Source organism: Leptonychotes weddellii, chromosome 7 (genome assembly GCF_054177405.1).
Source record: "Leptonychotes weddellii isolate Sample4059 chromosome 7, ASM5417740v2, whole genome shotgun sequence".
NCBI classification, from domain to species: Eukaryota; Metazoa; Chordata; class Mammalia; order Carnivora; family Phocidae; genus Leptonychotes; species Leptonychotes weddellii.
Window position 1 is genome coordinate 116,667,468 of NC_138375.1, and position 13,667 is coordinate 116,681,134.

Here is a 13,667-nt window from a genome sequence, read left to right on the forward strand (position 1 = left end):
AAGAGTAAAAAAAATTATACAAATGTAAGATACTACTATTTTATATCATACTCTAAATACTTCTGTAACATTTACAGTAATTAATGACAGATTCAGTAATATACTTAGTGCTCACTGAATGTTTGTAATGATGAAAAGCTAGGTAAGACTGTTATTTCTAAAACTGTTCAAAAATTTGATTTGGTCTTAGATGTGATTAATCTAGATGAGGGATGCCAAATGGTTTCCATTCCATGTAGTAACTCAAAGCCTGCTTACTACAGTGGGAAGGATTCTGAGACTACACCTGGAATCAAACAGAAAAAGTGCTAAGACAGAGGCAGTATCTTCCATGCATACAGGATCAGCAGGTAAGACCAATATCCCATATAAACAGGACTCCTTATAGGTAGTTAACCAGTCACCTGACCACCCCCAGTAACAGGAAGTTCACTAATTAACCAGGCAGCCAATTCTTCCTTATTACAGCCAAAATCTTCTCAGACTCTTTGCCTATTAGTACAAGTTTGGTCAACACAGGAACCACAAAAAAAAATTATACTATTTTTTATTTAATCCTCACAATAACCATAGTTTTAGTCACTACACCAATAAAGAGCATTTCACATATTTGAACTAATTTAAAAAACAGGTATGTGGGGCTCCTGGCTGACTCAGTCAGTAGAGCATGAGACACATGATCTCAGGGTCGTGAGTTCAAGCCCACGTTGAGCACGGAGCCCATTTAATTTAAAAAAAAAACCAAAAAACAAAAAACCAAACAGTTTTGTATGAATCTTCTTACCTTTATCTCTCTGAATAAGGACTGAACTTCAGTGGATAATTCCACAGTCTGCTCCTCTAGCTGCTGACGACGTTGTAAATTAGTAGATATCTGAAGTTTCTCTGATTTAAGTTCATTTGTTGTACTTTTTAGGTGTTGAATCTGTTCCTGCTGGTCCTGTATAAGCTTACGATTCAATTCCATCTTACTGGAAACTACACAAAAACATTCACACAGTGACTAAAGTAAGGATACAGAAAATACTACGGACAGCTAGCTTCCATTTTTATAGCTCTATGGAATTCACAAAGGCTCAGCTTCCATGGGTCCCACCCACTGCAAGAAAAGTGCTACAGAACCCCTCCTGGCCACTCATGGACCATAGGGTAGTTATGACTAAGAAAAAGTAGAGCTCATCAGATATCCATCATTCAAAATCTCCCATCGTTCCAAATCTTTTGTGCAAAGCAAGGAAACAAGTGAGGCTTTGAGAAAAGAGGGTGAATATACTATGAACTGGAAGAAAGACAGTTCCTTGTCCACATAACAGATATAAAATTTATGATAAAAAGCATATGCTGGGATGTTGAAGTCTTTATGGGTACACGAAGAAACAGACTATATTACCTGTATCTAATTTGTGTTGCTTTTCTTGTTTTTCCTGGTTTACTTGTTGAACAGTTCTATCCAAATCTAGTCCTTGCAGTTTAGCTGCTTGTTGTGCAATTTTTCTTTCAACATCTTTAAGTTCCATCTTAAGAATAAAACAAAGTTATTTCCTTTTTTTTTTTTTTTAAAGATTTTATTTATTTATTTGAGAGAGAGAATGAGAGAGAGCACATGAGAGGGGGGAGAGTCAGAGGGAGAAGCAGACTCCCCGCCGAGCAGGGAGCCCGATGCGGGACTCGATCCAGGGACTCCAGGATCATGACCTGAGCCGAAGGCAGTCGCCCAACCAACTGAGCCACCCAGGCGCCCCAAAGTTATTTCCTTTAACAAACTTACTACATTATCATTATTCAGTATCTTTAAAAACTATTATTTTAAAATCTGAATTTGTAACTGATTTCAGATTTAATTTTAACAAAGTTTAAAAGAATAAAATGAATTTTAATAATTTAAATATATAAACAAAAGGAAACCAACTAAAAATGAAAACAAACAGGACATTTCTTAATTCTCGTATCTATGAATAAACAATCCAAAACCAGAAACGTAAACTAAGCAGTACTCCCCTCAGATTATCTGCAATTCAGGACCGGGAACTCTAAACTCAACCCATACCTGTATACTATCTGTTTGTTTTTAACACTCGCACATTTCACATTCAAACCACCATGAAACAAGTTTTATTTGGCCTTCAAGTATAATAAACTTACCTGGAACCTCTCCATAATTGTAACATCCGTCAGGCAGACTTTAGCACTTTCTTCTTCAGGCATTATTGTGCCCAAGAGTGTTTCCTGTTCCTCTATGTCATTCTTTAAGCGCTGTATGTCTCTATTGACATTCTGCAGTTTGTTTCTTAATTCTGGTATTTCCTTCTCCTTCAAATCAATTATGCTTTGCCTAAACAGAGAACACACAATTAAAAATAAGCTCTCTAATGTTTTCTTATCATGAAACGGAGGTTATGCATTTTTGGCAAGAGTATCATAAGTGATTGTATCCTTCTCAGGGCATCATATCAATGGGCACATGATGTCATTATATTTTATTACTGGAGATGTTAATCTTACTCACTTGGTTAACATGGTGTCAGCCAGTTTTATCCACTATAAAGTTACTATTTTTGTCTTTATAATTAATAATGATCTTAGGAGAAATATATTGGGACTATGTCAGTATCTTGCTTCTCCTCAAACTTTTGCCCACTGATTTCAGTATCCAATGGTAGATCCTGCTTACAATAATTACAATAGTCTCCCCGCTGCCACGCCGATCCCCAGGGGATATATTCCAAGACACCCAGTGGATGCTTGAAATCATGGATAGTACCAAACCTTACATATACCGTTTTTTCCTATAGGCATATCTGTGATAGAGTTTATAAATTAGGCACAGAGATTAACAATACTAATAATTAAACAATGACAATATACTATAATAAAAGTTATGTGAATATGGTCTCTCTCACAACATCTTATTGTACAGGGGCACCTGACTGGCTTAGTTGGTGCAGTGTCCGACTGGTGATTTCGGTTCAGGTCATGATCTCATGGGTCATGGGATCGAACCCTGAGTCAGGGTCTGCGCCAGTGGGGAGTCTGCTTGAGATTCTCTCCCTCTGCCCCTACCCTCACTCAAGTGTGCACACTCTCTCTCTCTCTGAAATAAATAAAATTTAAAAAAATATCTTTTGTACTGTACGAGGCCTCCCTCCCTCTTAAGGTAATGTTATATGATAAAACGCCTATGTGATGATAAGAAGTGAGGACAATGATGTAGGCCTTGTGACTTCAAGTTGGGCTACTGTTAACATAATGACAGGTCAGGAGGATCATCTGCTTCTGGACCACAGTTGACCTCAGGTACCAGAAACAGTAGAGACGGAAAGCACAGATAAGAGGGACTACTGTATTACTGTGATGTTTGCCAAACTGAGAGATTTTCTATAAATTAACTGACTATACTGACCAGAAGTGTCAAGATCATGAAAGACAAAGACTCTGAAGAGCTGAAGACTGCAGGAACCTAAGGAGAAATAACAACTAGATGCCATGTGGGATCCTGGGTTGGGTCCTGAAACCGAAAAACATTAATGGAAAGACTGCTGAAATTCTAATATGCTTTGTAGTTAACAGAGACACACAAATGTTAATTTCTTGATTTTGATAACTTATTTATGGTTATATAAATTGTGAACATCAAGAAAAGTGAGGTGAAGGGTATAGGTGGATTCTCTGTACTCTTTTTGTAATTTTTCTGTAAGTCTAAAATTATTTCAAAATAAAAAGTTAAAACAAATAATGGAAAGGAAGGAAGGAGACCACTCAGCCAAATGATACATGGGTTTATAGTAAAAAAGCTGCTAACCAGTTTATTGCTGCTACTACTGTGAATGGATTACAATTCCTGTGGCAGGTACTGGCTCCCTATCTATTTTTGTTGACACCTCTGAAACAATAAAACTTGTATTTAATCTTAAAAAAAAAAAGCTATTAACCTGATTTCTGAAAAATTCTAAATTCTTAATTATAAATTAGTACAATAAATTAATTTCTAATGGAGTCAAAGGAAAAACCAGAAACTCAAGGGTTAGCTCTTGCATACTGCTACTACTTAATGATTTTTTAAAAAGTCCACACTACGACCAAGAAATGCCAACCTGAACTGATCTGGGGCGACAGAAGACCTAGTTTGTTATGCCACTGAGATGAAAAAATTTCCTGAGTAAATTATGAAGGTATACAGATTATGAATAGTTCCATACCCACATTACTTCCTGAACCCTGTGGTCATAGCCCAGTTGGTCTTAAAGTATGTTCCCAGTGCCTAAAAAGTGACATAGCTAGGACAGCCTAATGACAGTCAAGCATTCACTTGAATGGGGACATCTTTGTGGAGAATTATAGGTATCCATTCAATTTTAACCCTATTTTTACATTTTCACATGTACACTTTTAAATAACCTCTTATCAGTGTGGTCTGGGGTTTTGGTGCCTTCTTTTCTGATGATTACCTAAGATGCTAAATGCTAAAATAAGTATAAGAAAGAGTGAAGATGTTTCCCAAAAGAAGGGGTTATTGAGATCTATTAGGATTCTATTTTGTTTTGTAAAATTTTCACAAACTCAGTTCATCTGTTTTTGTGACAGCATTCCCTTTCCAAGGGGATTTTATGTAAAAGAAACCAACAAAGATATGGTTGGTTGAAAAAATCTTTCAAAGAAACGGAGCAAAATACTGAGTTTTTATTTAACTGAAATGTTATAATAAACCTAACTCAGTACTAATAAGCAAAATGATAAACAGGTATATTTTAATCTGAGATTTCATTCACAATGGTAGTCTTACATTAAGTGTTGATGAACTTTGGCCTTTAAATGAAAATATTTTCAGGCGCCTGGGTGGCTCTGTCATTAAGCATCTGCCGCCTTTGGCTCAGGTCGTGATCCCGGGGTCCTGGGATCGAGCCCAGCATCGGGCTCCCTGCTCCGCAGGAAGCCTGCTTCTCCCTCTCCCACTCCCCCTGCTTGTGTTCCCTCTCTCGCTGTGTCTCTGTCAAATAAATAAATGAATTCTTAAAAACAAATAAATAAATGAAAATATTTTCCTCAGAGAGGGTAAGCCAGATGTGGCTCCTCACTAGCTCTTTGAGCTCACCTTCAACCACTTTTCCCTCTGGCCTCAGGGATTCTGTACTGCCTGGAACACTCTTCTCCTGGACAAATGCATGGCTAGCTCCCTTACTTCTCTCAGGCCTATACTCAAATGCCACCTTCATAGCAATTCCCCTCTCACCAACCCTCAGTTAATTCTCTACTTCCTTATCCCGCTGTATTTTTTTCCAAGGCACTGATTTACCTGTCCGACTACACACTTATTTGTCTAGCTTCAGGTTACCTTACTTTGTGTGTGGTGACCAGGATGGCATGTAGGTGCCACTCCAGATCCCAGGGTACTGTATGGATTAAAGTTAGCCGCAAATACTTTGACACTCCTCCCAATGAGAGGTGGAGTCTGTGTCCTCTCACTGAATCCTGGCAAGCTCCAGGACTCCTCTGACCAACAGACAATAGCGGAAGTAACAAGGCCAGTTTCTGGGCCTATGCCTTCAGATACTAGCAGCTTCTACTGCCTGTCTTTTGGACTTCTTGCCTTAGGATCCTTCATTTGGAAATCCAACCACTATGCTATCAAAATCCCAAGACACACATGCAGGCCATGCTAAGGTACTGTGTTCGACAGCCCCAGCTGGGCTCCCAGCCAACAGTGTCACTGCAAATCATTTCAGCGAGCCACCTTGAACACTGAGCCTAGGAGAGACTCGAGATAACCGCAGTGAACGTCTGACTGCAACTGCATTATCAGTTTCCAAATGGTACTCACTCACGTGGTTGAAGGCCTCAGTTCCTTGTCAAGTGGGGCCCTTCACAGGGTGGCTCACGTGGCAGCTGGCTTCACCCACATCCAATTAGAAAAGGAGAGCAGGCAGCCGTAGTGCCTTACAGAACCTAATCTTGCTATCACTTCTGTCATAACTTACCAGTTTCATAGACCAGTCTTGGAACATGCGAGACTATACAGGAGCATGAATACCAGGAGGCAGGGATCACTGGGCATCATCTTGGAGGCTGGCTATCACAAAGCATATCTTTGTAGACTCTTCCTGAAATTCCTCTTCACAGTTTTCTAGACAACATACCCTCCTGGCTTTTCTGCTCCAGAGTTGTCTCAGTCTTAACCATTCAATATATTAACATAAGATTAATTTCTTAAAACACGTTTTCCATTAAATCCCCTATCAGTGAGAGTTGTAACTAGGCCTGAACATAACATAGCCCTATCTTCTCAACTTATGGGAATCCATCTCCCCAAATGGTTCCTCCGACTTTAGATCACCTTTCTATTGCAGCACAGCTCAGACTCCTCTTCCCTTTACACAGAGTGCTCTCATTTCTCTCTACATTGTTAACGGAGTCGAACCAACTTCCCTATGCTTCACATTCCCCTCCTATTATGGTCTCAAAATCTTATTCTCATTCTGTAGTCAACTGGCTTCTCTCCTCTTAACTAATGTATTTGTCTGAGCCAATTAAGAACTTTATTAGGCCCAGCTTTCTAAATATTCAATTCTGAGAGCTTGTCTCCTTACTCAGACCATCAGCTCCTTAAAGATTATGTCATACTGGTCTCTGTGACTAGCTTTATGATCTATGTTGTGGAAGACCCCAAGGCATCATCATATACTTTCTGACGATTTTATTTATAAACAGACCATCATTTGGATTTCTTGAATAAGTGAGAGAAAAATAAGAGAAATCAGGATGATTCATTCTTTTTGAAAGCAGAAAAGACATAAAAATAGAGTTTAAAATTCATCTGTTGGGGGAGGTTTTTAGTACTTTTAATTCTTTTCAATTTAGAAAGTGACAGAACAGCAAACAGTTCTCAATCTGTCAAAATTTCTGCCCTCAAGCCAAGTCTCAGGAATTATATTAACACACATGCGTGCACACACACACACACATGCACACACAGAAAATAGTAAAGATTATAACTACCCTGTGACTAGTTTAAGAAGTTTGTTTACTTTTAAATAATTTTTTTTTTTAAGATTTTACTAACTTGAGAGAGAGCAAACATAAGCAGGGGAAAGGGGCAGAAGGAGAGGGAGCAGCAGACTCCCCGCTGAGCAGGGAGCCCGATGTGGGGCTCAATCCCAGGACCCTGGGACCATGACTTGAGCTGAAGGCAGACACCTAACTGACTGAGCCACCCAGGGACCCCAATAATTGCTTTGTCTTATAAAGAACACGAAATGGGGCACACTGGCTCAGAATCTTGACTTGAACTTTTATTCATTCAACCCATTACTGAACACCCACCACATGCCAGGGACTGGAGGGGCACCTTTTACATTGCCGCTGTTCAGGTACAGTACCAGTAAATCCCTACTCTCACCTCATAGGGACAAGTCCCAGCATTTCGTCACGCCGTTTTTCTTTTTTCTTTAGTTCAGATTCTGTTGACTTCAGTTTATCTGGAGCAAGCCGCAGCTTAGACTGCAAATCACTGATGACTTCCTGTAATTCAGCTTCTGTCTGAAAAACCCTCTGACAGACAGGGCAACATGATTGGTTTTCATCTGTTAGCTGAGTAATGAATTGGGAGTATACTGCTGTGGCTCCAGCCAGCATGGCTATTTTAAGAAAATAAATGTATTACCAGTGAGAAAAAGATAAAATACAGTTTTGTCATTATGGTTCTATCATTTTCCATATATATAGGATCATTTATAAACATATTATGAAAGAAATAAAAATCCTCTCATATTTACATATTCTTTGAAAGGGCACAATACATTCAGATTTGTATAAATTACTTTCTGGTAACACACAAAAAGTGTAACAAAATTTTGGGAGCATACTGTGTACCAGAAATTGTTCTAAGAGCTTTATACCTATAATCTCATTTACTCTTAACACCCTAAGTGGTAGGCAATTATGTCCTGAGATGAATCTGAAGTAAAGGAATCATTTGATAATTTGCCCAAAGTCACAAAACCATTAAGCTGTAGAACCGGGATTGAAACTTAAGCCCTTTGCCTCCAGAACCAAATTTTTAAATCTCCCATCCTTATTAGCTACTGATGAGTGAAAATTCAAGTGTCAAAGCACCTTGATAATATAAAGAAGGTAACTTACCTCGCTGTTTTGAGGATTTTTCAATTTCTTCTTTAAGCCTGTCTAAATCACTTTCAAAATCCTGGCTACCACAAACATCAAACAGCTTGTCTTCATAACTGGACAACTGCTCTTCTTTCCTTTTTAGTTCATTATTTATATGATTTTTATTTTGCTCAGCTGAAGCTAGGTCTTTGCTAAAATAAGAACAAATATGGATTACAATTTTACTACATGAGAAATGAGTTTGAAAAGTTTGAGTAGGTAGATAAAAACAAATTCTGCCAATAAATATTACAAAGGTTTGCTGTGACTAAGTACTTTTTTTAGAAGTCAAGGTAACAGTCCACTTCTGCCTGAACTCCATCCTGGACACTAATCACTTTCTAAGCCTGGTCATGGGCCTGTGTGATTCCTGGGGGTTCATGGTCTTAGATCTTAGGTTAGGAACCTCAGCAAGAATATGCTTGTGGGACATACTGGAGAGAGAGAGAAGAGAAAAGGAGAACATTCACCTGATTCCCTTTGGACCCTTTCACAGTATCACTTCCCTCCACTCCTGTAAGAACTTCTCCTTTATCCCTTCCTTGTTGCTGTTATCTACTTACGTCATCATCCATTCCCTCTCATTCATCAAAGACTTTGCTCACTAATACAATTCATCTCTATTCCAACTTTTTTTTTTTTTTTTAAAGATTTTATTTATTTACTTGACAGAGAGAGACACAGCGAGAGAGGGAACACAAGCAGGGGGAGCGGGAGAAGGAGAAGTAGGTTTCCCGCAGAGCAGGGAGCCCGATGCGGGGCTTGATCCCAGGACCCTGGGATCATGACCTGAGCTGAAGGCAGACGCTTAACGACTGAGCCACCCAGGTGCCCCTCTCCATTCCAACTCTTAAATATCATCCTAGCCAACCTTCACACCAACATAGATCAGGGTTTGCAGGTTATGATGCACTGGGAAAGCCATGTAATCAATATAATAGATCATATTCGTAATCTTAAAAAAAATTAAAAAGAATAAAATACATTGGAGCATACTGAGCATAATTAGGACACATGCTATTTTGAGAAACTTGTTTCAGATGAATGTGTATGAGTGCACGTGTGCTACATCTTGATACTTCCCATTTTGAGAATCACAGTAAAAATAAGGCAAAAAGCAGTAACAATATAGGTGATGCTTTGACCATCCTAGCCACTGAGCCATGCTCATCAACATCACTATCTTAGCACCTAACACTGCTGACCCCCTCCTTGAAGGTCTATTTACTCAAGGTTTCAAGAACTACTCCGGTCTGGCTCTCACCCTAGCTCCGTGAATTCTAGTTTCCTTCACTTGCTCCTCTTGCATTGCTTACCAACAGTAAACGCTGCTGTTTCCCAGGCATCTGACTATAACCGTTTTTCTTCTCTTTGCATAACCCCTTTAAGGTGATACGGCCTATACAAATGACTCTAATTATTACTTACAAAGCAACAACTTCCAATCTCTTGAACTTCAAACTCCAATAACCTATTCCCTAAGACACATTTCCCTAAGAAACAAATGAAACATGGCCAAAGCCAGATCCACTACCTTCCTCAAATATCTGTACAGAATTTTTGACTCTTTTACCCAACCACCAAAGTGACATTAAAAAACGTGATCACGTCTTTATTGTGGCAAAAACCAAACATTATATAAAATTTACCATCTTAACCATTTTTTAGGTGCACAGTGCAGTAGTGTTAACTATATACACATGGCTGTGCTACATATCTCTAAAGCTTTTACATCTTGTAAAACTGAAACTCTGTAACCATTGAATAACCATTCCCCTTCCCCCGCTCTCCCACTTCCTGGCAATCATCTTTCTACTTTCTGTTTTCAAGAGTTTGACTACTTTGGGTACCTCATGTAAGTGGAATCACACAGTATTTGTCCTTTTGTAACTAGCTTATTTTACTTAGCAATAATATCCTCAAGGTTCATCCAAGTTGTAGCAGGACAGGATTTCCTGCCCACCCCCACCCTTGGGTAAGCTTTACACTCATCGTGGGGCTTGAACTCACAATCTGGAGAGCAAGAGTCACATGCTCGACTGAGCCAGCCAGACGCCCCCAGGATTTCCTTTTTTAAAGCTGAGTAGTATCATTATACACAAACACACACTGAATCTTTATCCATTCATCTGGCTACTGAGAATAATGCTATAATGAACATGGATTTGCAAAAATCTCTTCAAGATCATGTTTTCAATGCTTTTGAATATATACTCAGAAATGGAACTGCTGGATCATCTGGTAATTCTCTTTTTAATTTTTTTGAAGATCCTCTATTTTCTCTATCTATTAGTACCATTTCATACTCCTACTAACAATGTACAAAGGTTCCAATTTCTCAACATCCTCACCAATATTTGTTATTTTGGTTTTTTTTGTTTTTGGTAGTAGCCATCCTAAACTGGTGTGAAGTGATACGTCATTGTGGTTTTCATCTGCATTTCCCTGATGAATTAGGCACTTTTTCATTTGCTCACTGGCCATTTGTATATGGTCTCTGGAGAAATGACTATTCAAGTTCTTTGCCCATTTTAAAATCCAATTATTTGTTTTTGTGTTGTTAATTTTAGGAGTTATTTACATATCCTAAATAATAATCACTTATTAGATAAGTGGTTTGAATATTTTCTCCCATTCCGTCAGTTGCCTTTTCCCAGTTGTTTCCTTGCTTTGTAGAAGTTCTTAAGTTTGACGTAGTCCCATTTATCTATTTTTGCTTTTGCTGCCTGTGCTTTTGGTGTCAGGTCCAAGAAAATATTTATCAATTTCAATATAATGAAGCCTTCCCCCTAAATTTTCTTCTAAGAGTTTTATAGTGTCAGGCCTCACTTTTTATAAAGGAGAATTTTAATCCTCTAAGTTCTGCAAACTTTCAAGGAACAAAAGGCCCAAATTAATGTCATCACTTTACTTGACTGATAAAATACAGCAGAACCAAAGTCAATTAACATAGGACATACCACTTTATAACAATAAATAATAAAACAATTCAAGCAATGAAAAATGAGAATCTGTAGTACATCTCCAAATGTGACAATTACTTACTTCAATTTGGCAAGTCTGTCCCTGGTCTGATTAATTTCTTTTGATTTACTATGAAGCCAGTCTTCAAGCTGTTTTTTGTTGGGAAAATATCCTAACAATGAAGTTAATTCATCACTGTGTCGAGATTTTATTTTTCTGATTTGTTCATCTTTGTCAGCCTATAGAAAAAAAAATTTTTTTAACCAACTGAGCCACCCAGGCACCCGAAAAAAAAATTTTTTTAAATAAAGTCCAAGATCTCCATATTGTATCAAGAACAAATTCGAATTCACAACTCTGAGATCAAGAATTACATGCTCTACCAACTAAGCCAGCTATTAACAAAAATAAATTCTAGACTACAATTCTAGGCTTAAAAAAATAAAACAATGAAAATGAAAGAAGAAAATGCAAAATTTCAGAAGTCTCACAGCGGGAATTGCCTTTCTGTGCCATAAGAGAAAAAAGTAACAAGTCTGACAATAATAAAAATTAAAACTTCTGTATATGATAAATATTAATAGCAATGGGCATGTGTATATATACTTCTGTATTATTTTTTGTAATTAGAAAACAGGTTTTTAAGCTCCAAAGTCTTATAGAGTATTAAGCTCACTTAACTCCTAAAATATAATGCCAACACCACTTAAATATTTCATAGTGCATCTATTACAAATGTAAATTATTTTAAATACCAGAAAGTATAATTAAAACACAAAGAAAGGTCGTACTTTGTCTTTGGTCAGCATCTCCATCTGGGTGCGTGTTGTTGTATGATGGTTTAACTGTTCCATCTCCTGGTCCAACTTACGCAGGGTCCTGTCTAGGTCTGCTTTCTCATTTTGAAGACTTATTACTTCTGTTTTTAGAGCTTCTACATTGCTGTTTTTCTCAGCCTTGCTTAGCTCACGTTCCTTATTAATAATTCAAACATACAAGTTTATATGTTTTGTGTTAAAACTATGACAAAATGTATTAGAAATCAACTACTCCTCAGAATGATCAAGATATTACTGTTTGCTTTTATCCAAGAAGAGAAAAGCATTTAAGAAATAAGATTTTTAAGGAAAATCTTATAAAGTTATCTTACTAGGTTATAATGGTAGAGAATTAGTAAACAAATCTGGGAAGGTGAAACAGGAGGGAAAACTCAGAATGTAGCGTAAAACTGAGAAAAATATATCTAAGTATACAGTTTAGTTGGTATTTAAGTATTTATCAAGGATCCATGGAAATTCACTACATTGCCTGGCATGTAGAACCCATAAAATAGTGTGATGTGATCTCTGACCAGTGCTTTCCCATCACAAGGCAATATTGTGACAAACTGCTAAACTGACAAAAATGTATGCTAGATGCTAATTTACAGAGCAAATAGAAATGTTTACTTAAATTACCAAGATGGGTTCTGAGAGGGAGATCTGCCAAATTTTAGGATGCCTACTTGGTGGCAGAGATATGAAGGAAGGGGACAGATTAGAAACGAGGAAGAGAATTTGGAAATTCGTGAAAATAGATGGTCTAAGAAAATTTCTATCCAACAAAAAGTGGTAACATGGCAAGAATCATATAAAATCTACAATGTGTGGAACCTAGAGTGAAAATACTTGTTTTTTTTAACTTAGGTAAGTGGTTCTTAACCAAGGTACTCATAACAATCACCTGGTTTTGTCTGGAACACACATTTCTATTCCCCACTCTAGAGAGAACACGGACTGAGTGGGGTGAGGGCAAAGGGAGAGGCAGACTCCCCACTGAGCAGGGAGCCCGATGCAGGGCTCAATCCCAGGACTCCGGGAACATTACCTGAGCTGAAGGCAGACGCTTAACCAACTGAGCCACCCAAGTGCCCCAAGTCTTTTTTTTTTTTTTTTAAGATTTTATTTATTTATTTGACAGAGAGAGACAAAGCGAGAGAAGGAACACAAGCAGGGGGAGTGGGAGGAGAAGCAGGCTTCCCGCTGAGCAGGGAGCCCGATACGAAGCTCGATCCCAGGACCCTGAGATCATGACCTGAGCCGAAGGCAGACGCTTAACGACTGAGCCACCCAGGCGCCCCTAAGTCTTTTTTTTTTTTAAAGATTTTATTTATTTATTCATGAGAGACAGAGAGAGACAGAGAGAGAGAGGCAGGGGGAGAAGCAGGCTCCCAAGGAGCAGGGAGCCCGAGTCGGGACTCAATCCCAGGACCCTGGGATCATGACCTGAGCTGAAGGCAGACGCTTAACCATCTGAGCCACCCAGGCGCCCAAGTCTAAGTCTTTTTTATTTTTATTTTTTTTAAGATTTTATTTATTTGACAGAGAGAGACACAACGAGAGAGGGAACACAAGCAGGGAGAGTGGGAGGGGGAGAAGCAGGCTTCCTGTGCCCGATGCAGGGCTCGATCCCAGGACTCTGGGATCATGACCTGAGCTGAAGGCAGACGCTTAACCATCTGAGCCACCCAGGCGCCCAAGTCTTTTTTATTTTTATTTTTTTTAAGA

At 38.4% G+C, this 13,667-nt stretch overlaps 1 protein-coding gene across 2 annotated transcripts in view; it reads right to left on the reverse strand.

The window, feature by feature from the left end:
* RAD50 (RAD50 double strand break repair protein) overlaps window positions 1-13,667 on the reverse strand; it is an 80,278-nt gene that overhangs the window by 27,652 nt on the left and 38,959 nt on the right. For both annotated transcript variants that reach the window (XM_081827080.1, XM_081827079.1), the window contains 7 exons: window positions 11,913-12,095; window positions 11,203-11,360; window positions 8,134-8,309; window positions 7,391-7,628; window positions 2,143-2,332; window positions 1,391-1,517; window positions 785-978 (listed from right to left, as the gene is read on the reverse strand). In XM_081827080.1, coding sequence (XP_081683206.1) covers window positions 785-978; window positions 1,391-1,517; window positions 2,143-2,332; window positions 7,391-7,628; window positions 8,134-8,309; window positions 11,203-11,360; window positions 11,913-12,095 — 1,266 coding nt within the window. The remainder of the gene's footprint in view (window positions 1-784; window positions 979-1,390; window positions 1,518-2,142; window positions 2,333-7,390; window positions 7,629-8,133; window positions 8,310-11,202; window positions 11,361-11,912; window positions 12,096-13,667) is intronic.